This window comes from Oncorhynchus nerka, linkage group LG22 (genome assembly GCF_034236695.1).
Source record: "Oncorhynchus nerka isolate Pitt River linkage group LG22, Oner_Uvic_2.0, whole genome shotgun sequence".
Classification (NCBI taxonomy): domain Eukaryota; kingdom Metazoa; phylum Chordata; class Actinopteri; order Salmoniformes; family Salmonidae; genus Oncorhynchus; species Oncorhynchus nerka.
This window is the reverse complement of record NC_088417.1, coordinates 11,958,550-11,982,712: the sequence shown is the minus strand read 5'-3', so window position 1 is coordinate 11,982,712 and position 24,163 is coordinate 11,958,550. Positions and strand designations below refer to the sequence as shown.

General features: G+C 40.1%; 1 protein-coding gene, 1 long non-coding RNA gene and 2 pseudogenes across 2 annotated transcripts; all 4 read left to right on the top strand.

The window, feature by feature from the left end:
- Positions 1 to 134: 134 nt before the first annotated feature.
- LOC135563737 (sialic acid-binding Ig-like lectin 7) lies at positions 135 to 7,855 on the top strand. Its single transcript, XM_065006924.1, has 7 exons — positions 135 to 236; positions 4,404 to 4,790; positions 4,911 to 5,216; positions 5,373 to 5,636; positions 6,338 to 6,434; positions 6,547 to 6,604; positions 6,982 to 7,855. Exons 1-7 carry the CDS (start codon positions 188 to 190, stop codon positions 7,252 to 7,254), a joined length of 1,434 nt encoding a protein of 477 aa, XP_064862996.1. The 5' UTR covers positions 135 to 187; the 3' UTR covers positions 7,255 to 7,855.
- Positions 7,856 to 11,619: 3,764 nt separating this feature from the next.
- LOC115126891 (B-cell receptor CD22-like) lies at positions 11,620 to 15,410 on the top strand (annotated as a pseudogene).
- Positions 15,411 to 18,762: 3,352 nt separating this feature from the next.
- On the top strand, positions 18,763 to 21,907 carry LOC135563743 (uncharacterized). Its single transcript, XR_010460455.1, has 3 exons — positions 18,763 to 18,843; positions 19,074 to 19,148; positions 21,897 to 21,907. It is a non-coding gene; the product is annotated as an uncharacterized LOC135563743 (long non-coding RNA).
- A 243-nt stretch (positions 21,908 to 22,150) lies between these two features.
- LOC115126889 (B-cell receptor CD22-like) lies at positions 22,151 to 24,163 on the top strand (annotated as a pseudogene).

Below are 24,163 nucleotides of genomic sequence, written 5' to 3'. Positions count from 1 at the left end.
TATGAGTAATGAGATTCAATATGTTCTAATGTACTGCTGTTTGTTCATGTATTAGCTTTACAACTGAAGGACATCGTGTAGTTGATATGGAGATGGTTCAATGCAATGTGTTGTGTGAGATAAGTTACTCCACCAGTAAGTGTATGTTTGTACTGTTTCAGGTGATCAGTAGTGTGTGAGTTCTCACATGGCTTGTCCTGAGAACATGTTTTTTCTCATTGGCCTCTTTATGTCAGGTGAGTCTTCCACACAACAACAACTAGTTATGAATCAGAGATAAAGGAATAACCACAAGTCATTATATTTTATGGGATGTGCTATATTCCAGCTTTTTAATTGTGTAGAAAAGTGTAAAGTTAATTCCTGATTAGTGTATTTAATAGTCTGGATTTAAACTGCTGTGAAAACGTTTTTGCATATTTTCAGATATTCAATCAAAAGATATTAGATAAATGGAAACTGAGTGAATAAATAACACAACATTTACATACTTATTTAATTTATTTCTTAAACAAAGTTATGCTCCCTTACACTAAATAACTGGCTGTGCCTCCTTCAGCTGAAATGACAACCAACCAACATTCCCTGTAATTGTTGATCAGTCTCTCACATTGTTGTGGAGGAATTTTGGCAAACTGTCCCATGCAGATCTGCTTTAAATCAGCGACATTCATGGGTTTTCAAGGATGAACTGCTCGTTTCAAGTCCTGCCACAATATCTCAATTGGGATTAGGTCTGGACATTGAGTAGGCCATTCCAAAACTTTAAATTTGTTACTTTTAATACCTTTTCATGTATACTTGATTGTGTGTTTTGGAATGGTGGCACAACCAGTTATTGAGAGTAAGGGACAAATTACTTTTTCACACAGGGGTATTGGGTGTTGCATAACTTTGTTAATGAAAGGAAATAAATAACTCTAAAAAGTTTATAAACTCAAGTTCCCTTTATCTAATATTAGGTTTTGGTTGAAGATCTGATAACAGTAAAAAAAGAAGCACAAATAGAGAACCAGAAAGGGGGAAATAATTCTTCATGTCTCTGTATGTTCATGTGAAACCTACATCTGTGTGCGGTTAACAGTATAGCTTCCACCACTGTTCCTATCACCACTCCTTGACAACATACCGACCAATTGAAAAATCACCTGTACATAGAAATAAGTTAGTATTATGTGAGCGGACCAAGTCATTTGGTGTCACTCTAAAACAGAGAGGTGGAATAAACAAGTCAGGAGTAGGTTTTCTTGGTTGAACGCAGTTCTCTATTGAGAGATTTCTGACAATACCAACACAACAACACAATCAATGTGAATCTCCCAAGGAACAACATACATCTTCTTCTTTAGATGACACAGGAACACAATACAATTATCGTTAAACTATAACAACAATCACAGATTTGTCACTGTCTTAATGGATCTTCTTTGGCTAGCTCCCGTCTCTTGGTAGCCATTCTACAGAGAGGGGTTGTCTCTCCTCTCCCTGCTGGTTCCATCCTCTCTCTTATAGGGGAAAGAGAATATGTCATTAGTACCGTCAGCTGTGCTTAATTACCTCTGGTTACCTTGTCTCAACATGCTTTGTTGGGCTACTATCCGTGAGCCCAGCCTGCCCTCTAGTGGTCCTTCCACAACTATTATTATTGGGAGAGACTGTAACAGTGATGGTATAAACCCTGGATCGCTGATTCTATGTAACGGCCAATGAGAGACTATGAAACCACCTGTCTCTATATATGGTACTCCCCAGAAGAAGCAGTCCTCCATGATAATTAATGGAATTCTACAGTATTTAAATCAAATGTTTCAAGGACTATATTACATGTATTTAAGTATTTTGTTGTAGAAGGGGAAGGTAAAGTTAGTACTCTATAAATAAAATACTTTAATGTCTTTACATGTTTATTTATTTATTTGTTATGTTCAGGTGATATAAAAAGCATTATGTGGAGCACACCCAGAGAAAATGACTTAGTGTAGAGGTGCTGACTAACGGTGAATACACTGTAAGCTATAAAAACAAAGAGAGTTGCACACTCTATATATATATAAACTCCCAGTAATTTATTGGGTAAAACACCAACGTTTCGGCATCACTGTTCCTTCTTCAGGGTAAAGTCATGAATGCTTGAACCAGGTTATGCAGACAAACAGTGGAATTAGTGCAACCAATAACAATAGTGAGGGGTGTGTCACAATTATGAGGTTAATTAGAGTGAATTGAGTGAAACTGTTAAAAGACAATAGTTTACATCATATTGAATATATTAGCCTATTGTTATCATTAAAATTAGCATAAGATTAGCATCAACATACATTATTGTTTAATTTAATTTCACATGTATTTAATTGTTTCCAATTTCATAAAATGTTGTTACATGTAATCTTTTGGTTCATCAATAATGCATAATAAGCATCATCAACAGGGGGGACATATTGGTTGTACGCTGATAAACTGTAGAAAGAATATATTCATTTATAAGACTTCTTCATGAAATGAATAGTTCATAAGAAGGGCCTGAGATCAAAGTCAGTATTAAGACAGTAGGGGTCAATGTTTTTAAATACCTCCTCTCCTTGGTTGGCCAACATGCTCAATGCGTGTGTATATGCGTGTGTTTTTGAGTGAGGAGATGGGATGGTTAGCTTCAACAAAGTGAGCTGCTACTGGATAGTCAGTGTTATTACACCTGATTGAGCTGCGGTGGTTGTCACGCACTGACCTTAGAGAGCTTTTTATGTCTCTATTTTGGTTTTGTTAGGGTGTGATTTGGGTGGGCATTCTATGTTCCTTTCTCTATGTTTTGTATTTCTTTGTTTTGGCCGGGTATGGTTCTCAATCAGGGACAGCTGACTATCATTGTCTCTGATTGGGAACCATACTTAGGTAGCTTTTTCCCACCTATGTTTTGTGGGTAGTTGTTTTCTGTTTAGTGTTTTCTGCACCTGACAGGACTGTTTCAGTTTGCACTTTGTTCTTTATGTTTCAGTGTTCAGTTAAATAAAGGTCATGAACACTTACCACGCTGCGCTTTGGTCCGATCCCTCCTCCTCATCAGACGACGACCCACGTTACAGTGGTCAGCTATGCATTGTTTTAATTGTCTTTTCGGTTGTCCTACGTAGGCTTTTCCACATGAACATGTGATGAGACAGATTACTCCCTTTATCTTGCAAGAGATGATACCCCTAACAGGGAAGTTTCCACTTGTATGTGGGTGTCTGAAGAAGGATGTTTGTGTAGTGCTATTGCACTGTGAGCATGAGTCACATTGGTATTTCCAATTTGGATTGTGTGTCAAGAGTGTCTGAGTGGGCTCATGGGGCAGGTCAGATCTCACTAAGCTATCCTCAATATTGTGACCACGCTTATAGACCACCAGTGGGTTGGTCCTTGAGGTGTGCAATTGTTGTGTCTGATTGCAGAATATGCCAGTGCTTCTTCAGGATTGCTTTCATTTTCTCTGAACACTTGGTGTACTTAGTGCAAAACTTTTTCTTATTTGGTTTAGTTTTTAGCAATTCTTCTCGTGGTTTTTGAGAGATTTTCATCGTTGCATAAATTTTTTCCATGTAGCCTCTGATTTTGAAATTATTTGTCATTTTCTTAGCATTGCTGTCAAAATCTGAATGTTGGCCACAGATTCGTTTAACCCTGCATAACTGGCTATATGGTAGATCATTCATGAGGGGAAGGGGATGCATACTATCCCCACGTAGCAGGGTATTGAGGTCTGTTGACTTTGTATACAAATCTGTATGTTATGCATCATTCTCTTTGATGATCCATAAGTCCAGGTAGTTTATAGTTCTCAACAGTCTGCATGGTGAATTTGAGATATTCAGAGCTCTCGTTTAGCAGAGTTTGGAATTCATTTAGTTCCTGCTGACTTCCTTCCCAGAGCACAAAGACATCATCTATGTATCTCTTCCATGAGAGGATTTTAGAAAGTAGGGAGTGTGTCTGTTTTGTGAGTGGTTCCTCAAATTGTTCCACATAGTTTCTCATAGTTGGGGGCAAAGGAACATAGGAAAAACTCTGACTCAAAGATGTAGCAGCTATTGGATCATACCAATTTAGTGAGTTTCGAGATGCAATCATTGGCTGTAGAAACGGTAGGGTCTCTTCACTGAAGGAAGTGTTGCAGGTCACAAAATACAATTTAAAAGTCTGCATTAAGGTGTCTGTAATAGAAAATACTTGTCTAAAACTAATATAGACATTAATAAATGCATTTCTATGTCTTCTAACATCTGTTTTACACTGGAGGAGGAGTAACAAGATGGCTGTGCAGTGGCTTCCAAACAGAGGCCCCTGTCAGTCATCTAGGGTTAATACATATCATTGGACTGAACTGATAATATATCAGAACCTCCCTGATGTTGTCCTTTATGTTGCAGGTGTTTTGGCCCGCTTTGTTCAACGAGATTTGATCGTCACAATGCCAGATAAACTGCATGGACTGACTGGCTCCTGTATGCAAATCCAATGTTCATTTGATGTTCCTGAACAACATAAGAATATATTTAAAGCCACAATACCAACCTTTGGAGTGTGGATAAAAGAAGATCCTGATGTTCATCAGTATCCTGGAAACGTGATTTTTCACAGTAGTAAGACAGTCAACAGATATCAAGGGGAGATAACTGGAAACATGTCCCAGAAGAACTGCACCACAGTCTTCTTCAATGTAACCACCAGTTACTCTGATAAATACTTCTTCAGGATTGACGGTCAACCATACCGTGCAACAGATCCTGTAAAGTCTGTTGAAATAGTTGTCAGGGGTAAGAGACAATTTACCTGTTTACCAATTATTTTTTCCAGTTTAGATTCCTTGCATCATAAGAGTAGAACAAGTGGACAGTTGAACTATTAGTGTAAAATATATTTGCAATGTATTACAGATTTTCCTTCCAGTCCCGTCCTTACTGTCTCAGGTGAGGTGAAGGAAGGGACCCCTGTCAGTTTGAACTGCTCTGCTGTCGCTCCCTGTCCAGAACACCCCCCTGAGCTGACATGGACTCTCCCAACACAGTTCACAACTGAGAACAAAATGATGGAGAATCCAGACCAAACCATATCAGTTCTCTCCACGGTGACCTTCACTCCATCATACCTTCATCATGAGAAGAACATTACTTGTACTGCAGTCTACCCAGTAGGGACAAGCAACAAGACAGCTGAACATAACATGATGCTTAACGTTTCATGTAAGATTTAGTCACCGGTTCCAGTAGAATAGATAATTCTATCAGGTGTTCACTGATCAAATCAAATCAAATCAAATGATTGTAATAGAGTCGGTTTGATGAGACTATTCAATATACCATATCCAGATACATTGTAAATGAACCCCTCTCCCTCAGTCTCTCCTAAGGACACCTCGGCCTCCATCAGTCCAGCTAATCCAGTATCAGTGGGCAGCTGTGTTAATCTGACCTGCAGCAGTACAGCCAACCCTCCTGTGACAAACTTCACCTGGTTCAAGATCAGTGGAGATAAACCAACACAGGTAGCAGCTGGACAGAGTTACACCCTCAATGTGACTGTTGATGGAGGACTGTACTTCTGTGAAGCAAGAAATAGTCACGGCTGTGGGAAGTCAAAGGAAGTGCAGCTGGCTATTAAAGGTAAAACGGGCACGTAGTACACAATCTTAGGTTAGATATATAATATATACACACATGTCTGTGGACACCCCTTCAAATGAATGGATTCAGCTATTTAAGCCTCACCCATTGCTGACAGGTGTATAAAATCGAGGACAAAGCCGTGCAATCTCCATAGACAAAAACAGGCAGTATGGCAGTAGATTGGCAACATTCACTACAGAGTTCCAAACAGCCTCTGGAAGCAACGGCAGCACAATAAGTTGTCATAAGTCATTGGGAGCATCATGAAATGGGTTTCTATGGCTGTGCAGCCGCACATAAGCCTAAAATCACCATGCACAATAGCAAGAATCGTACTCTGGAGATGTGGAAACCCGTTCTCTGGAGTGATGAATCACGCTTCACCATCTGGCAGTCCAACGGATGATTCTGTGTTTGGCGGTTGCCAATAGAACGCTACCTGCCCCAATGCATATTGCCAACTGTAAAGTTTGGTGGATGAGGAATGGTCTGGAGCTGTTTTTCATGGTTCGGCCTAGGCACCTTTTGTTCCAGTGAAGGGAATGCTACAACATACAATGACATTCTGTATTCCATATTAATACTCATGATTTTAGAATGAGATGTTCGACGAGCAGGTGTCCACATACTTTTGGTCAAGTAGTGTTCTTCAGAGATATTTATGTGAGAAATGACCATAATATGTTCTGTATTTTCAGGGTCAGGAGAGCATGTTACCAACCCAACAGTTTTTGGGGTTGCAGCAGGAACTCTGGGGGCATTTTTGCTTATCAGCCTGATCAGTCTTTTTGTATGGTAAAAACTTTTCCTGGCATCAATGTAAAAACATAAATGTATGTTGTGCTTGTGCTGTTGCATATGAAAACCCTCTCAGTGCATTCAGAATACCTTTGTAAATGTCTTCCAGGAGGAGAAACTTGAGGCTCCACAATGGACTTGAAAGGACGGACAGTCAACAGGGACAGGTGGGAATAAGGCTCAACTTACAAAACCATCTACAAAGTGTATCTAAGGAAGTAATGAATTAATGCTGAAACTATTCAAAGCCATGAGGTTAACATCACTTTAGAGGAAGTTTAGGGGAGATGACCACATCGAAAGCAATGCCACATCCTGTAATGACATGGAATAATAACAGAATAGTTGTTGGACTTTGACAGTGTTTTGTTTAGATTGGAGCTCATTTGTTGACAAAATGAAATTCTTTACTCATGTCAGTTTAATTGACATTTTCATTGTCATCCACTCAGTATGTGTTGTGTAACCTGCTGACCTTAAGAGTTTTACACATTACTGAGCTTAGAGCTTTACACCTGTTCCTCTCTCTGTGTTCTCTCCACAGAACTCCCCGGTTGGGACAGTGTGTACTAACCAGGCCACAGCCGGAGAGGAACCAGAGGAACCTGCAGAAGACCAGCCTGAAGAGATCCACTACGGTGACATAGACTTCTCCAAACTACAGACCAAAGAGACCCCAGCTGCAGCCCAGGACAGGATCCAGGGACAGGAGAGTGAGTACGCTGAAGTCAACCTGACTGGGAGAGGGGCTCAGGAACCACCTCTTAACAACCTAGATGGGCTTTATGCACAAGTGAATAAAATAAGTGCTTGTTAATTATTTTTCCAATGGGTATTAAGTGTTTTTATGTACACTATTGTCATTGTGTATCTGTTTTCTATTGGTACATTTGTTACATCTATAATTGTGTGCTCTTTGATTATCTGCATATTTGTAGAATTTTCTGGGATGAAAAGTGTTTAACTGTTACTATAGTGTTGATATGATGATGCAGGCTACTCTTTATTTTGGACCATTTATTTTGAGTGTTCAGTTCACAGAGCATCTGTTTAATGGGTTCCAGTATAGAGGAACTGCTGAGTTCAATTAGCTCAGTGAAGGCAGATTAAGACCATATAAAGTCAATGATGACTGAGGAGAGAAGAGACAGGTAGTTGGAGAGACAGTGGTCTGATACAAGACAGGAAGTTGGTGCAGTAAGTCTACATGATGGCAGAATGGTGTTAACATCTACTAGTCACTGTTTATCTTAATCTTTTGTGCAGTTCCCAGAATAACAATATCCTCTACTTTCAGTTTATATCTATTTAGAAGTAATTGTTTCAGTTTTTATGTTGAGTGTTAAATTGAAGAAACAATTGAGACGGCATTTCAGGTTGTTTATTAATTGCACTGTAATTAAAACATTTACATTCAATTTCCATGACATCTTTTGGTCTTACTTGTCCAACATTTAACATATCTCATTAAAGTGTATTCAATTGAGATTTTGTGTCTCTGTTCTACACACAATGTGGAATTATGTTTTTAGACATAAAAATGAAAAGCTGAAAGTCAATATGTATTCAACACCCTTTCTATGACAAGCCTAAATAAGTTCAGGAGTAAACATTTCCTTAACTTGTCACATGAGTTGCATAGTGTCACTTAGTGTGCAATACTAGTTTTTAACATGATTTTTAATGACTCCCTCATCTCTGTACCCCACACATACAATTATCTGTAAGGTCCCTCAGTCAAGCAGCAACTTTCAAACAGATATAAACAGCCTCACAAAGAAGAGCACCTGTAGGTAGATGGGTAAAAAGAAATGAAATCTGGCATTGAATATTCCTTTGAGCGTAGTGAGTTTATTAATTACACTTTGGATGGTTTATCAATACACCCAATCACTACAAAGATACAGGCATCCTTCCTAACTCAGTCGCCGGAGAGGAAAAACACTGCACAGGGATTTCACCCACAGGAGGTTGGTGGCACCTTAATTGGGGAGAAAGTACTCGTGGTAATGGCTGGAGCAGAACAGGTGGAATGGTACCAAATACATCCAACATGTTTTCCATGTGTTTGATTTCATTCCATTTGCTCCGTTTTAGACATTATTATGAGTTGTCTTCCCCTCAGCAGCCTCCACTGATTTCACCATAAGGGCAATGGTGACTTTAAAACAGTTACATAGTTTAATGGCTTTAAAGAGCAAGGGGAACAACTACTTCAAGGTCTCAGATTGAAATGCTATTAGCACACACAACGCTAACTAGCTAGCCATGTCACATCGGTTACACTCACCCTCCTTTTGACCTCCTCATTTTCCGCAGCAACCAGTGATCCAGGTCAACCACATCAATGTAACAGTATAACCAGCCATCAAGGACACCACGTGGTGTCAGAGGAAGGTCCTAAAATGTATATATGATTTATTTTTAATGACAGATACTTTGTTTAATTCTATTTAATTTTGTACCAATTTTTCCCCCAATTTTGTGGTATCCAATTGGTAGTAACAGTCTTGTCTCATCGCTGCAACTCCCTTACGGACTCAGGAGATGCAAAGGTTGTGCATCCTTCGAATCACAACCCAACCAAGCTGCACTGCTTCTTGACACAATGCCTGCTTAACCTGGAAGCCATCCACAACAATGTGTCAGAGGAAACAACATACACCTGGCGACGTGTCAACGTGCACCTGGCCCGCCTCATGAGTCGTTAGAGCGCGATGGGACAAGGACATCCCTGGGGGTCAAACCCTCCCCTAACCCAGACGACGCTGGGCTGTTGTTTATTATCTATGCCTAGTCACTTTACCCCTACCTCCTTGTACATATTACCTCAATTACCTGGACTACCCTGTAACCTGTACCATATTCTCCCCCCTGGAAGTCATGTTACAGGAAGGTCAAATAGATAAATATGCTGAACACTATATGAATCACTCTAAACTGAATCTGAACTTTATTCTTCTTAAATTTCCCCATTACATGTCTAGTTTTCATGTGCCTAGTTAGAGTGTAGAGCAGCGTATTGTTAGCCTAGTGGTTAGAGTGTAGAGGCTGTGGTTAGAGTGTAGAGGCCCCTGTGGTTAACAGGCAGTTAACCAGGGTAGCCTAGTGGTTATTCCCAGGAGTTATTTTGTCTGCATTTGTTTTGAGTGTTGATCAAGAGACACAAATGAGAAAGCATTTGAGGTTGTTCATTAATTGCACTGTAGTAAAAACCCACCTGCTGGGTAAAGTACGTCCTCAGCTCCTGTCTCCTTCTCCCAGAAGGCCTTGGGCAGGTCAAAGAGGGTTTTGAAGAGAAGGGATATATCCTTTTGTCAAAATAAAATCCTTGCAAATGTAGGAGAACTTGTGCAGCAGGTTGGGAGAATTAATGTAGCAGGTTAGGATAATTAGATTAAGGTAAGAAAAAGGGTTAGGGTTAGCTAAAATAATACATAAAATCAACTTAAGAACCTCAATTTGACAAAAGCTGTATCCCATCTAGACATGACCGTCAAAGCGGTACACCTTGCCCTGCAGGTCGATGGCTCCCTCCTGTGGCTCCCAGCCCACCATGCTCTTCTTGGCAGATAGAAGTGATGTAATGAAAGAGGAAGTGGATGCAGGAGAAATGGAGGAGTGTGTGATAATCCATCAGCTACAATTACAGTTACTCTGTTTCTGACAAAGTCTGTTTTTCATGCTGAAAGATAATGTGAGAACCGGGTATCTTTTACTGAACTCACATTTAATTTATCAAGTTGGATGGATTTTGGTTTATGAATTAGCTACATTTTTTTTTTTAAAAAATCTCACACAAATTCCCATTCAAGCCTGTGAGATAGAGGAGAGGGAGATGGTTATATTGCAGAAAGTTTCCATTGTTGTATCAAGGGCGGACTTGACTACTTGGGGGCCTGTAACAAAATGCTGTAAAGGGGTCCCCTTCCCTCTAAAAGGGTTATTTACCCACCACACATACATTATCTGCAATTAATATTATTATCCCACAATGAAAAATATCTTGTGTATAAGTGTTTCATTTTGGGCAGTAATCAAATCAAATGTATTTATATAGCCCTTCGTACATCAGCTGATATCTCAAAGTGCTGTACAGAAACCCAGCCTAAAACCCCAAACAGCAAGCAATGCAGGTGTAGAAAAGGCTAGGAAAAACTCCCTAGAAAGACCAAAACCTAGGAAGAAACCTAGAGAGGAACCAGGCTATGTGGGGTGGCCAGTCCTCTTCTGGCTGTGCCGGGTGGAGATTATAACAGAACATGGCCAAGATGTTCAAATGTTCATAAATGATCAGCATGGTCGAATAATAATAAGGCAGAACAGTTGAAACTGGAGCAGCAGCACAGTCAGGTGGACTGGGGACAGCAAGGAGTCATCATGTCAGGTAGTCCTGGGGCATGGTCCTAGGGCTCAGGTCCTCCGAGAGAGAGAAAGAAAGAGAGAAGGAGAGAATTAGAGAACGCACACTTAGATTCACACAGGACACTGAATAGGACAGGAGAAGTACTCCAGATATAACAAACTGACCCTAGCCCCCAGACACAAACTACTGCAACATAAATACTGGAGGCTGAGACAGGAGGGGTCAGGAGACACTGTGGCCCCATCCGAGGACACCCCCGGACAGTAATGAAATGTATAGGCCATACAATGATGTTGAGTCAGTGGCTGACACACACTTTGTGTGTAGAATCAGTCAGTGGGCAGCTGGGGCCCATTTCATTTGAAGCTGGTGAAACATGGATCAGGCCACCTCTGCAATGTTTCAAGTAACTGAGACTAATTGTTCTGGAGTAGAAGGTTCATTAGAAAATTACAATGTTCTAAATGCTTAAATTAGCGTACAATGTTTTCACAACTGATGTTGACACCCATCACATAGACAATTCAACATCCTATTATACAAATACACTTATTAGGAAGTACGTCACTGATGAGATGTGAGATGTGCCACATGAATATCTGCTTACTGTTGTAAGGCAAGTGTCAACAACTTCACATCTTATCTTTATATTTTAGTAATGAGATTCAAAATGTTCAATGTACGGCTGTTAGTTCATGTATTAGCTTCACAACTGAAGAACCTATGTGACTATGGACTAAAGTTTCAATGTGATACAGTATGTGTCACGTGACCTACTCTACCAGGAAGTGAATGTTTGACCTGTTTCAGGTGATCAGTAGTGTGTGAGTTCTCACATGGCTTGTCCTGAGAACATGTTTTTTCTCATTGTCCTCTTTATATCAGGTGAGTCTTACACACAACGACAACTAGTTATGAATCAGACAGAGGAAGTACAAGGGATGATGTTTCATACTATGAGCCGTATTCCCATCTGTCTCAATGTATAGAAAAGCATAGTTTAATAGTCTGGATTCAAACATTGTTCTCCAGATATGTTCATGATCCAGTTTAGGGCATGGAGTTGTGACATCAGGAATCACCTATACATTGCAATTAGTATATAGTTTTTTGCTGCAGAGAGAGTGACTGTACTGAAAAGATCATATTACCTCCCTGATGTTGTCCTTTATGTTGCAGGTCTTTTGGCCTGTTTTGGCCAACGAGATTTGATCACCACAATGCCAGATAGACTGGATGTACTGACGGGCTCCTGTGTGCAAATTCCATGTTCATTTGATGTTCCTCACCAACATAAGTATACATTTAACAGCACAATACTACTCTCTGGAGTGTGGATTAAAGAAAACTCTAACTTTGGTGGGCGTCCGGATAGTGTGATATTTAACAGTAGTAAGACAGTCAACAGATATCAAGGGAAGATAACTGGAAACATGTCCCAGAAGAACTGCACCACAGTCTTCTTCAATGTAACCACCAATTACACTGATATATACTTCTTCAGGATTGAGAGTCAACCATACCGTGCAACAGATCCTGATAAGTCTATTAATATAGTGGTCAGGGGTAAGAGACAATTTATCTTTAAAACCAACAATTTTTCCCAGTTTAGATTCCTTGCATCAAAGATAAGAGTTGAACAAGTGGACAGTTTAACTGTTAGTGTAAAATATATTTATCTACAATGTATTACAGATTTGCCTTCGAGTCCAATCATTACTGTCTCAGGTGAGGTGAAGGAAGGGACCCCTGTCAGTTTGAACTGCTCTGCTGTCGCTCCCTGTCCCGAACACCCCCCTGAGCTGACATGGACTCTCCCAACACAGTTCACACCTGAGAACCAACTGTAGGAGAATTCAGACAAAACCAAATCAGTTCTCTCCACGGTGACCTTCACTCCGTCATATCTTCATCATGAGAAGAACATCACTTGTACTGCAGTCTACCCAGTAGGGACAAGCAACAAGACAGCTGAACATAACATGATGCTTAATGTTTCATGTAAGATTTAGTCACCGGTTCCTGAAGAATAGATGTTTTCACTGATTATTGTAATAGTGGATTTGATGAGACTATTCAATATACCATATCCAGATACATTGTAAATGAACCCCTCTCCCCCAGTCTCTCCTAAGGACACCTTGGCCTCCATCAGTCCAGCTGATCCAGTATTAGTGGGCAGCTGTGTTAATCTGACCTGCAGCAGTACAGCCAACCCTCCTGTGACAAACTTCACCTGGTTCAAGATCAGTGGGGGTAAAACAACACAGCTAGCATCTGGATTGAGTTACACCCTCAATGTGACTGTTGATGGAGGACTGTACTACTGTGAAGCAAGAAATAGTCACGGCTGTGGGAAGTCGAATGAAGTGCAGCTGGCTATAAAAGGTAAAATGGGCACGTAGGGCACAATCTTAGGTTAGATAGACAATATATATTCAAACGTATGTGGACACCCCTTCAAATGCATGGATTCCGCTATTAAATCCTCACATGTTTTGCTGACATGTGTTTAAAATCGAGCACACAGCCATGCAATCTCTGTAGATAAACATTGGCAGTAGGACTGCAACATTCACTACCGAGTTCCAAACTGCCTTTGGAAGCAACGGCAGCACAAGGACTGTTTGTTGAGGGCTTCATGAAATGGGTTTCCATGGCCGAACAGCCGCACACAAGCCTAAGATCACTATGTGCCGTGCCAAGAATCAGCTGCAGTGGTGGGAAGCTCACTGCCATTTGACTCTGGAGAAGTGGAAATCCGTTCTCTGGCTTGTTGAATATACGATTCACCATCTGGCAGTCCGGTGGGCGAATCTGGGTTTTGACGGATTCCAGGAGAACATTACCTGCCCCAATGCATAGTGCCAACTGTAAAGTTTGGTGGATGAGGTATAATGTTCTGGGGCTGTTTTTATTGTTTGGGCTAGGCCCCTTAGTTCCAGTGAAGGGAATTCTTAAGGCTACAGCATACAATGACATTCTATATTCCATATTAATGGCCATGATTTTGGAATGAGATGTTCGACGAGCAGGTGTCCACATACATTTGGTCAGGTAGTGTACTTGAGAGATCTTTTTGTGAGAATTGACCATAATATGTCTTGTATTTTCAGGGCAAGAAGAGTCAAAAACCTCAGGGGTTTTCTGGTTTGTGGTTTCTGGGGTTGCAGCAGGAACTCTGGGGGCCATTTTGCTTATCAGCCTGATCAGTCTTTTTGTATGGTAAGAACTATTCCTGGCATCAACGCAAAACAATTTTATTTTGTGCTTTTGCATATGGAAACCCTCACAGTGCATTCAGAATACCTTTGTAAATGTATTCCAGGAGGAGAAACTCGAGGCTCCACGATGGACTTGAAAGGACAGACAGTCCACAGGGACAGGTGGGAATAAGGCTCAACTTACAAAACCATCTACAAAGTGTGTCTAAGGAAGTACTGAATTAATGCTGAAACTATTTAAAGCCATGAGATTAACATAGTTTCAGAGCAAGTTTAGGGGGAGATGACCACATCGAAAGCAAATGCCACATCCTGTAATGACATGGAATGATAACAGAATGGCTGTTGGACTTTGACAGTGTTCACTGTCTTTACACCTGTCAGTTGAATTGACATTTTCATTGACATCCCCTCAGTATGTGTTGTGTAACCTGCTGACCTTAGAGTTTTACACATTACTGAGCTTAGAGCTTTACACCTGTTCCTCTCTCTGTGTTCTCTCCACAGAACTCCCCGGTTGGGACAGTGTGTACTAACCAGGCCACAGCCGGAGAGGAACCAGAGGAACCTGCAGAAGACCAGCCTGAAGAGATCCACTACGGTGACATAGACTTCTCCAAACGACAGACCAAAGAGACCCCAGCTGCAGCCCAGGACAGGGTCCAGGGACAGGAGAGTGAGTACGCTGAAGTCAACGTGACTGGGAGAGAGGCTCAGGAACCACCTCTTAACAACCTAGATGGGCTTTATGCACAAGTGAATAAAACAGGTGGATGTTAAGTATTTTGAAATTGGGAATTAAGTGTTTTTATGTACAGTATCGTCATTGTGTATCTGTTTCTATTGGTACTTTTGTTACATTTATAATTGTGTGCTCTTTGATTATCTGCATAGTCGTAGAATTTTCTGGGTTGAAAAGAGTTTAACTGTTACTATAGTGTTGATACGATGATGCAGGCTACTCTTTATTTTGGACAATTTATTTTGAGTGTTGAGTTCACAGAGCATCTGTTTATTAGTGGGTTCCAGTATAGAGGAACTGCTGAGTTCAACTAGCCTACTGAAGGCAGATTAAGACCATATAAAGTCAATGATGACTGAGGAGAGAAGACACAGTTAGTTGGAGAGACAGTGGTCTGATACAAGACAGGAAGTTGGTGCAGTAAGTCGACATGATGGCAGAATGGTGTTAACATCTACTAGTCACTGTTTATCTTCATCTTTTGTGCAGTTACCAGAATAACAATGTTATCTACTTTCAGTTTTTATCTATTTAGAATATATACTTTCAGTTTTTATGTTGAGTATTTAACAACAGAATCAATTGAGGCTGAATTTAAGGTTGTTTATTAATTGCACTGCAATAAAAACCTTTACATTCAATTTCCATGACATCTTTTGGTGTTATTGGTCCCTCTGCAACTGGATCCTGGACTTCCTGATGGGCCGCACCCCAGGTGGAAAGGGTAGGAAACAACACATCTGCCTCTCTGATACTCAACACGGGGGTCCTTCAAGGGTGTGTGCTTAGTCCGCTCCTGCACTTCCTGTTCACCCATAACCGTGTGGCCAAGCACGACTCCAACACCATCATTAGATTTGCAGACGAGACAACAGTGGTAGGCCTGATCACCAACAAAAATGAGACAGCCTATAGGGAGGAGGTCAGAGACCTGGCAGGGTGGTGCCAGGATAACAACCTTTCACTCAAAGTGATCAAGACAAAGGAAGAGATGATCGTGGACTACGGGAAATGGAGGGCTGAGCACGCCCCCAATCTCATTGATGTGGCTGTAGTGGAGCAGGTTGAGAGCTTCAAGCTCCTTGGTGTCCACATCACCAACAAACTATCATTGTACAAACACACAAAGACAGTCGTGAAGAGTGCACAACAACACCTATACCCCCTCAGGAGACTGAAAAGATTTGGACTGGGTCCTCAGATCCTCAAAAGGTTATACAGATGTATCGTGTCATTTTGCAGTCAATTTTATTGTAATTAAGAATATAATATGTTTCTAAACACATTCATGGGGATTCTACCATGATTACGTATAGTCCTGGATGAATAGTGAATAATTATGAGTGAGAAACATCAAACCCCCCCCCCCCCCCAAATTGCTAACCTCCCTGTCAATGCAGAGGTGAGAGGTTAGCATGTCTTGGGGGTATGATATTTGTGCGTCTATGAACAAAAGAGAAGAGAAATAGTTGATAAAGTCAATCATGAATCAATCAGGTTTAATACAAATTGCAACAGGTAGACAACATCCATCATAGAAGCAGAGACAATGTCTTACTGGCCTCTTGGAGACATTCCTTTTATTTCCCAATCAGACCAACAAATGTTCTGTAAACACCAGCCTCTTGGAGACAGTCCTTTTATTTCCCAATCAGACCAACAAATGTTCTGTAAACACCAGCCTCTTGGAGACAGTCCCGTTATTTCCTAATCAGACCAACAAATGTTCCGTAAACACCATCCTTTTGGAGACAGTCCCGTTATTTCCTAATCAGACCAACAAATGTTCTGTAAACACCATCCTCTTGGAAACAGTCCCTTTATTTCCTAAACAGACCAACAAATGTTCTGTAAACACCAGCCTCTTGGAGACAGTCCCTTTATTTCCTAACCAGACCAACAAATGTTCTGTAAACACCAGCCTCTTGGAGACAGTCCCTTTATTTCCTAACCAGACCAACAAATGTTCTGTAAACACCAGCCTCTTGGAGACAGTCCCTTTATATCCGAATCAGACCAACAAATGTTCTGTAAACACCAGCCTCTTGGAGACAGTCCCGTTATTTCCTAATCAGACCAACAAATGCTCTGTAAACACCAGCTTCTTGGAGACAGTCCCGTTATTTCCTAATCAGACCAACAAATGTTCTGTAAACACCATCCTCTTGGAGACAGTCCCGTTATTTCCTAATCAGACCAACAAATGTTCTGTAAACACCAGCCTCTTGGAGACTGTCCCTTTATTTCCTAATCAGACCAACAAATGTTCTGTAAACACCATCCTCTTGGAGACAGTCCCTTTATTTCCTAACCAGACCAACACATGTTCTGTAAACACCAGCCTCTTGGAGACAGTCCCTTTATTTCCTAACCAGACCAACACATGTTCTGTAAACACCAGCCTGAGAGGCTTGTAGGAAGTCAAAACAAAAGGCAGTGGCTTTGTTAACTACTACAGAATCAGTGTTTAACAGAATACAATAATAATCAGTATATCCTTCCTCCAGTCTGGCATCAATCACTATAATCAGTTATGAGTTTAATGCACAACATACAGCATTGAGTCTAGTGACCATCAACCCAAGTGTTACAAACAACACACTGGAAATCATGTAACAGAAAAGTCAAATATATGAATATGTTGAACATTATATGAATAGAGATACAAATGAGGCTGCATTTGAAGTTGTTCATTAATTGCACTGTAATAAAAACCCACCTGCTGGGTAAAGAACGTCCTCAGCTCCTGGGTCTCCTTCTCCCAGAAGGCCTTCGGGAAGGTTGAGGGTTTGGTCTAGAAGGGATACAGCTTTTGTCAAAATTGAGTTTTCTAGCAAGTTTGGGAGAATTTTTGCAGCAAGTTAGGAGAATTAACATAGCAGGTTATGAAAATAAAATTAAAGTATGAAAAAGGGTTAGGATTAGCTAAAATGCTGTAATAATTATACTTTTCACATAATTTTGACAAAAGCTTAATCCCATCTAGACGTGACCACCGAAGAGGGCACACATGTCCTCCTTACCGTCCAGGACCTGCAGGTGGCTGGCTCCCTCCTGTGTCACCCGCAACATTCTTTTCACGGCACTTCAATAAGAAGCGACATTGGAAGCAGGTCAGCAGCAGGGATTACTGAACGGCCCCAGATAGCATATGATAGCAAAATGTGTAGAACTGATTGTAGCGTTAAAACTGCAACCTTTTATATCAGCGTCATGGCAAAATGTGAACACAAGCCTGAGGTGCTATAAAACAGCAAACATATAAATAATAATTTCTCTGCACCATGGCAGAACGTGTTGAAATGAAGGAAAGTAAGCTCAGGGTCCCAAATGCCCTCATCCAACCCTGGTTAGGAGAGCATTTTCCCTCATCCAACCCTGGTTAGGAGAGCATTTTCCCTAAACCTGAATATTTTACCTGACCTTAACCTTAGGCTCTTAATATGCTAAGATAATTATCCTATCCTGCTACATGAATTCTCATAAACATGCTACGAAAAAGTAAATTCCGTTTCAAAGTGGAAGGCATCCAGCCCACCAGGCTCCTCTTTGCAAATAGACTTCAAAGAGGAAGTTGGTGTCAGAGAAGTTGAGAGGTGTGTGAGAATCACTCAGATACAATTACAGTTACTCTGTTTCATACCAAGTCTGTTTTTCATGTTGAAACATAATGTGACAACCTTATGTTTTGTATCAAACTCGAATTTAATAAATGTAACTCTTGAATAAATGAATAGTGGACTTTGGTTCATGATTTAACTATCTGTTTAAATCCCACACACATTCCCATTCAGGCCTGGAAGATAGAGGAGAGGGAGATTGATATAATGCTGAAAGTTTCATTTGTTCTATTTATCAATGTGTTGGGGGCGGACTTAGTGATTTGGGGGCCAGTTTCAATATACTGCTGACCTGTCCTACCCTGAGAAAGGGACAATAAATACTGACGAATTGTTTGAAAATAATTTCTCATCTATTAGGAAGTACGTCACATGAATTTCAGCACTTTAGTTAGTCAGACCTCACTATGTGTGTGACAGTTTCTGCTGTAGACAGTTTACGTTACCGTCTAAGGCAAGTATCGACTTCTTCACTATATTTTCTGTTAATTTGAATGTTCAAAATAAATTAAAGGAAATTCATTCTGAGTAATGAGATTCAATATGTTCTAATGTACTGCTGTTTGTTCATGTATTAGCTTTACAACTGAAGGATATAGTGTAGTTGATATGGAGATGGTTCAATGCAATGTGTTGTGTGAGTTAAGTTACTCCACCAGTAAGTGTATGTTTGTACTGTTTCAGGTGATCAGTAGTGTGTGAGTTCTCACATGGCTTGTCCTGAGAACATGTTTTTTCTCATTGGCCTCTTTATGTCAGGTGAGTCTTTCACACAACAACAACTAGTTATGAATCAGAGATAAAGGAATAACCACAAGTCATTATATTTTATGGGATGTACAATATTCCAGCTTTTTAAATGTGTAGAAAAGTGTAAAGTTAATTCCTGATTAGTGTATTTAATAGTCTGGATTTAAACTACTGTGAAAAAGTTTTTGCATGTTTTTGATACTGAATGTTATCAGATATTCAATGAAAAGCTGATATTATATGAATGGAACCTGAGTGAACTAACAACACAACATTTACGTACTTATTTAATTTATTTCTTCAACAAAGTTATGCAACACCCAATGTCCCTGTTTGAAAAAGTAATTGCCACCTTATACTCAATAACTGGTTGTTTATCCTTCAGCTGAAATGACTCCAACCAAATGCTTCCTGTAGTTGTTGATCAGTGTCTCACGTTGCTGTGAAGGGATTTTGTCCCACTCTCCTGTGCAGAACTGCTTTAACTCAGCGACATTTGTGGGTTTTCAAGCATCGTTTCAAGTCCTGCCACAACATCTCAATTGGGATTAGGTCTGGACTTTTAGTAGAACATTCCAAAACTTTACATTTGTTGCTTTTTATCAACTCTCATGTTGACTTGATTGTGTGTTTTGAAATGGTGGCACAACCAGTGATTGAGAGTTAGGGACAAATGACTTTTTCACACAGAGGAACTGGGTGTTGCTTAATTTTGTTAATTAAATAAATTAATAACTATAAGAAAATGTGTTATTTGGAAAGTCAAGTTCTCTTTAGGTAATATTAGGTTTTGGTTGAAGATCTGATAACATTCAGTATTAAAAAAAGAGCAAAAATAGAGAACCAGAAAGGGGGTCAATACTGTTTAGTTTCCCTGTATGTTCATGTGAAACCTACGTCAGTATGCGGCTAACAGAATAGCTTCCACCAATGTCACTTTCACCATACCGGGCTAAAACCAGATTAGCATCAACATACATTATTGTTTAATTTAATTTCACATATATTTAATTGTTTCCAATTTCATTAAATGTCATAAAATTGTAATCTTTTGGTTCATCCATAATGCATAATTAGCATCATCAACAGGGGGAACATATTGGTTGTACAATGATAAACTGTAGAGAGAATATATTAATTTATAAGACTTCTTAATAAAAATAATTGTTCATAAGAAGGGCCTGAGATGAAAGTCAATATTCAGACCACTAGGGGTCAATGTTTTAAATAGGAAATCCAGTAGGCCTCCCTCTGTTGTAGTAGGATCTCCATGTTACCTCCTCTCCTTGGTAGAGCAACATGCTCAATACCTGTGTATTTGAGGGAGGAGATGGGATGGTTAGCTTCAACAAAGTGAGCTGCTACTAGATAATCAGTGTTCTTACAGCTATGCATTGTTTTAATTATTTGTTTGTTTGTAATGAGTTGGCTTTCCCACATGAACCTGTGATGAGACAGATTACTCCCTTTATTTGGCAAGAGATGATACCCCTAACAGGGATGTTTCCACCTGTATGTGGGTGTCTGAAGAAGCATGTTTTTGTAGTGCTATTGCACTGTGAGCATGAGCCACATTTGTAATTTCCATTCAGAATGGGTGTCAAGCGTGTCTGAGTGGGCTCAGGGGGCAGGTCAGATCTCACTAAGCTATCTCCAATATTGTGACCACACTTATAGATCTCCAGTGGGGTTCCATGAAGATGTGTACGCAATTTTTTCGTCTGATTGTAGAATATCTCAGTGCTTTTTCGGGATTGCTTTAATTTTCTCTGAACATTTGGTGTACTTAGTACAAAAGAGAGTTGCATTGTTTTTCTTCTTTGGTTTAGTTTTTAGCAAATGCTCTCTTGGTATTTGAGATATTTTCACTGCAGAATCAATACTTTTTTCCTTGTAGCCTCTGATTTTGAAATTATTTTTCATTTTCTTAGCATTGCTCTCAAAATCTGACTGTTTGCCACAGATTAGTTTAACCCTGCATAACTGGCTATATGGTAGGCCATTCCTGAGGGGAAGAGGATGCATACTATCCCCACGTAGCAGGTTATTGAGGTCTGTTGGCTGTGTGTACAAGTCTGTATGTAATGCATCATTCTCTTTGATGATCCATAAGTCCAGGTAGTTTATTTTTCTCTCAACAGTCTGCATGGTGAATTTGAGATATTCAGAGCTCTCGTTTAGCAGAGTTTGGAATTAATTGAGTTCCTGTTGACTTCCTTCCCAGAGCACAAATACATCATCCATGTATTTCTTCCATAGGAGGATTTTAGAAAGTAGGGGGTGTGTCTCTATGTTTTGTAAATGAGTGCTTCCTCAAATTGTACCACATACAGGTTCCCATAGTTGGGGGAAAAGGGGGAGCCCATGGCTACACCCCGAATTTAAATGATAAAGTCTGACTCAAAGATTAATTAGTTATTGGATAATACCAGTTCAGTGAGATACAAGATGCACTCATTGAATGGACCAAGGGTAGGGTCTCTCTGCTGAAGGAAGTGTTGCAGTTCACAAAATATAATTAAAAGTTGGCATTAAGGTGTCTCTAATAGAATATACTTGTCAAAAAACGAATGTAGACATTAATAAATGCATTTCTATAGCTTCCAACATCTGTTTTACACTGGAGGAGGAGTAACAAGATGGCTGTGCAGTGGCTTCCAAACAGAGGCCCCTGTCAGTCATCTAGGGTTAATACATATCATTGGACTGAACTGATAATATATCAGAATCTCCCTGATGTTGTCCTTTATGTTGCAGGTGTTTTGGCCCGCTTTGGTCAATGAGATTTGATCGTCACAATGCCAGATAAACTGCATGGACTGACTGGCTCCTGTATGCAAATCCAATGTTCATTTGCTACTCCTGAACAACATAATAATATATTTAAAGCCACAATACCAACCTTTGGAGTGTGGATAAAAGAAGATCCTGATGTTCATCAGTATCCTGGAAACGTGATTTTTCACAGTAATGGGAAAGTCAACATATATCAAGGGAAGATAACTGGAAACATGTCCCAGAAGAACTGCACCACAGTCTTCTTCAATGTAACCACCAGTTACTCTGATAAATACTTCTTCAGGATTGACGGTCAACCATACCGTGCAACAGATCCTGATAAGTCTGTTGATATAGATGTCAGAGGTAAGAGACTATTTAACTCTTAACCAACAATTTTTTCCAGTTTAGATTCCTTGCATCAAAGATAAGAGTAGAACAAGGGGACAGTTTAACTATTAGTGTAAAATATATTTATCTACAATGTATTACAGATTTTCCTTCCAGTCCCATCCTTACTGTCTCAGGTGAGGTGAAGGAAGGGACCCCTGTCAGCTTGAACTGCTCTGCTGTCGCTCCCTGTCCCAAACACCCCCCTGAGCTGACATGGACTCTCCCAACACAGTTCACAACTGAGAACCAAATGCAGGAGAATCCAGACCAAACCATATCAGTTCTCTCCACGGTGACCTTCACTCCGTCATACCTTCATCATGAGAAGAACATCACTTGTACTGCAGTCTACCCAGTAGGGACAAGCAACAAGACAGCTGAACATAACATGATGCTTAACGTTTCATGTAAGATTTAGTCACCGGTTCCTGAAGAATAGATCATTCTATCATGTTTTACTGATGATTGTAATAGAGTGGTTTTGATGAGACTATTCAATATACCATATCCAGATACATTCTAAATGAACCCCTCTCCCTCAGTCTCTCCTAAGGACACCTCAGCCTCCATCAGTCCAGCTGATCCAGTATTTGTGGGCAGCTGTGTTAATCTGACCTGCAGCAGTACAGCCAACCCTCCTGTGACAACCTTCACCTGGTTCCAGATCAGTGAGGGTAATTCAACACGTAGCATCTGGACAGAGTTACACCCTCAATGTGACTGTTGATGGAGGACTGTACTTCTGTGAAGGAAGAAATAGTCACGGCTGTGGGAAGTCAAAGGAAGTGCAGCTGGATATTAAAGGTAGAAGCATTGGCACATTCAATACGACACAACATTAAGAATATTATAGATATAGATAGATATAGAAGAGATATACTTGTTTTTTTGGAACAGACCAGATAAAGCATGCCTGCTATATGTATCTAGGTATGATACAGCTGTAGGATCTTAATTTGATCACTTTTTTTGTTGCTGAGAAGTTTTTGCATTGTGGGAAATGCAGATAAGCTTTGATTTACATAAATTCACCCACTAAAATTCACTAAAATGTGGTTATATTAATAGTATTGCACTTTTCTGCAGCCTTATTTTGTCCAGCTAATAGACTCACCACCAATGGATCAACATTACGGAGGAAACGTTCAAGTCCTTTTACTGCAGGATTATTTCACTGCAACAATACTGGATAAATTAAGATCTTACATCTGTACATCTACAGTATGTGTATAATTTGTAATATAAGACAATGTGCAAAATGTTTCCTCTTTTTTGAACAGATGGCTGTAATGTGTGTTTTATTTACAGGGCATGAAGAGCCTGTTAACCCAAAGGTTTTTGAGATTGTAGGAAAAACCTTGGGGTTGCTTTTCCTTTTCAGCCTGATCGTATTCTTTGCATGGTAAAAAGATATTCCCAGCCTCAATTTTAACATATTTATCATGCTGATTGTGCTTTTGTATATGAAAAACTAAATGATGTCAAAATACCTTTATTCTTGTCTTCCAGGAGGAGGAGAACATCTAGACTCCCCAGTGGGTTTGACATGACAGACCGTTCACAGGGACTGGTGGGAATGGTAGAATAACCTTTTAAAACCCATCTAGAATGTGTGTTTCAGGAAGAATTGAATGAATACTGTGTTGTGTAACCAACTGTAACTATGAAGTCATTATTCTTCTGATGTGTTGGTCCTGACAACTGTTCCTTTCTCTGTGTTCTCTCCACAGAACTCCCCGGTTGGGACAGTGTGCTCTAACCAGGCCACGGTCAGTAGAGGGAACCAGTAACCACCACTTAACAACCTAGATGGTCTTTAAGCACAAGTCAATAAAAGAGGTGCATGTTAATTA

Bases quoted from the DNA above. Each gene is read 5' to 3' on its own strand.
- LOC135563737 (XM_065006924.1), top strand. From the start codon at position 188: ATGGCTTGTCCTGAGAACATGTTTTTTCTCATTGGCCTCTTTATGTCA. The intron at 237-4,403 runs GTGAGTCTTCCA...TTTATGTTGCAG, and splicing joins CATTGGCCTCTTTATGTCAG to GTGTTTTGGCCCGCTTTGTT. The intron at 5,217-5,372 runs GTAAGATTTAGT...CCTCTCCCTCAG, and splicing joins CATGATGCTTAACGTTTCAT to TCTCTCCTAAGGACACCTCG.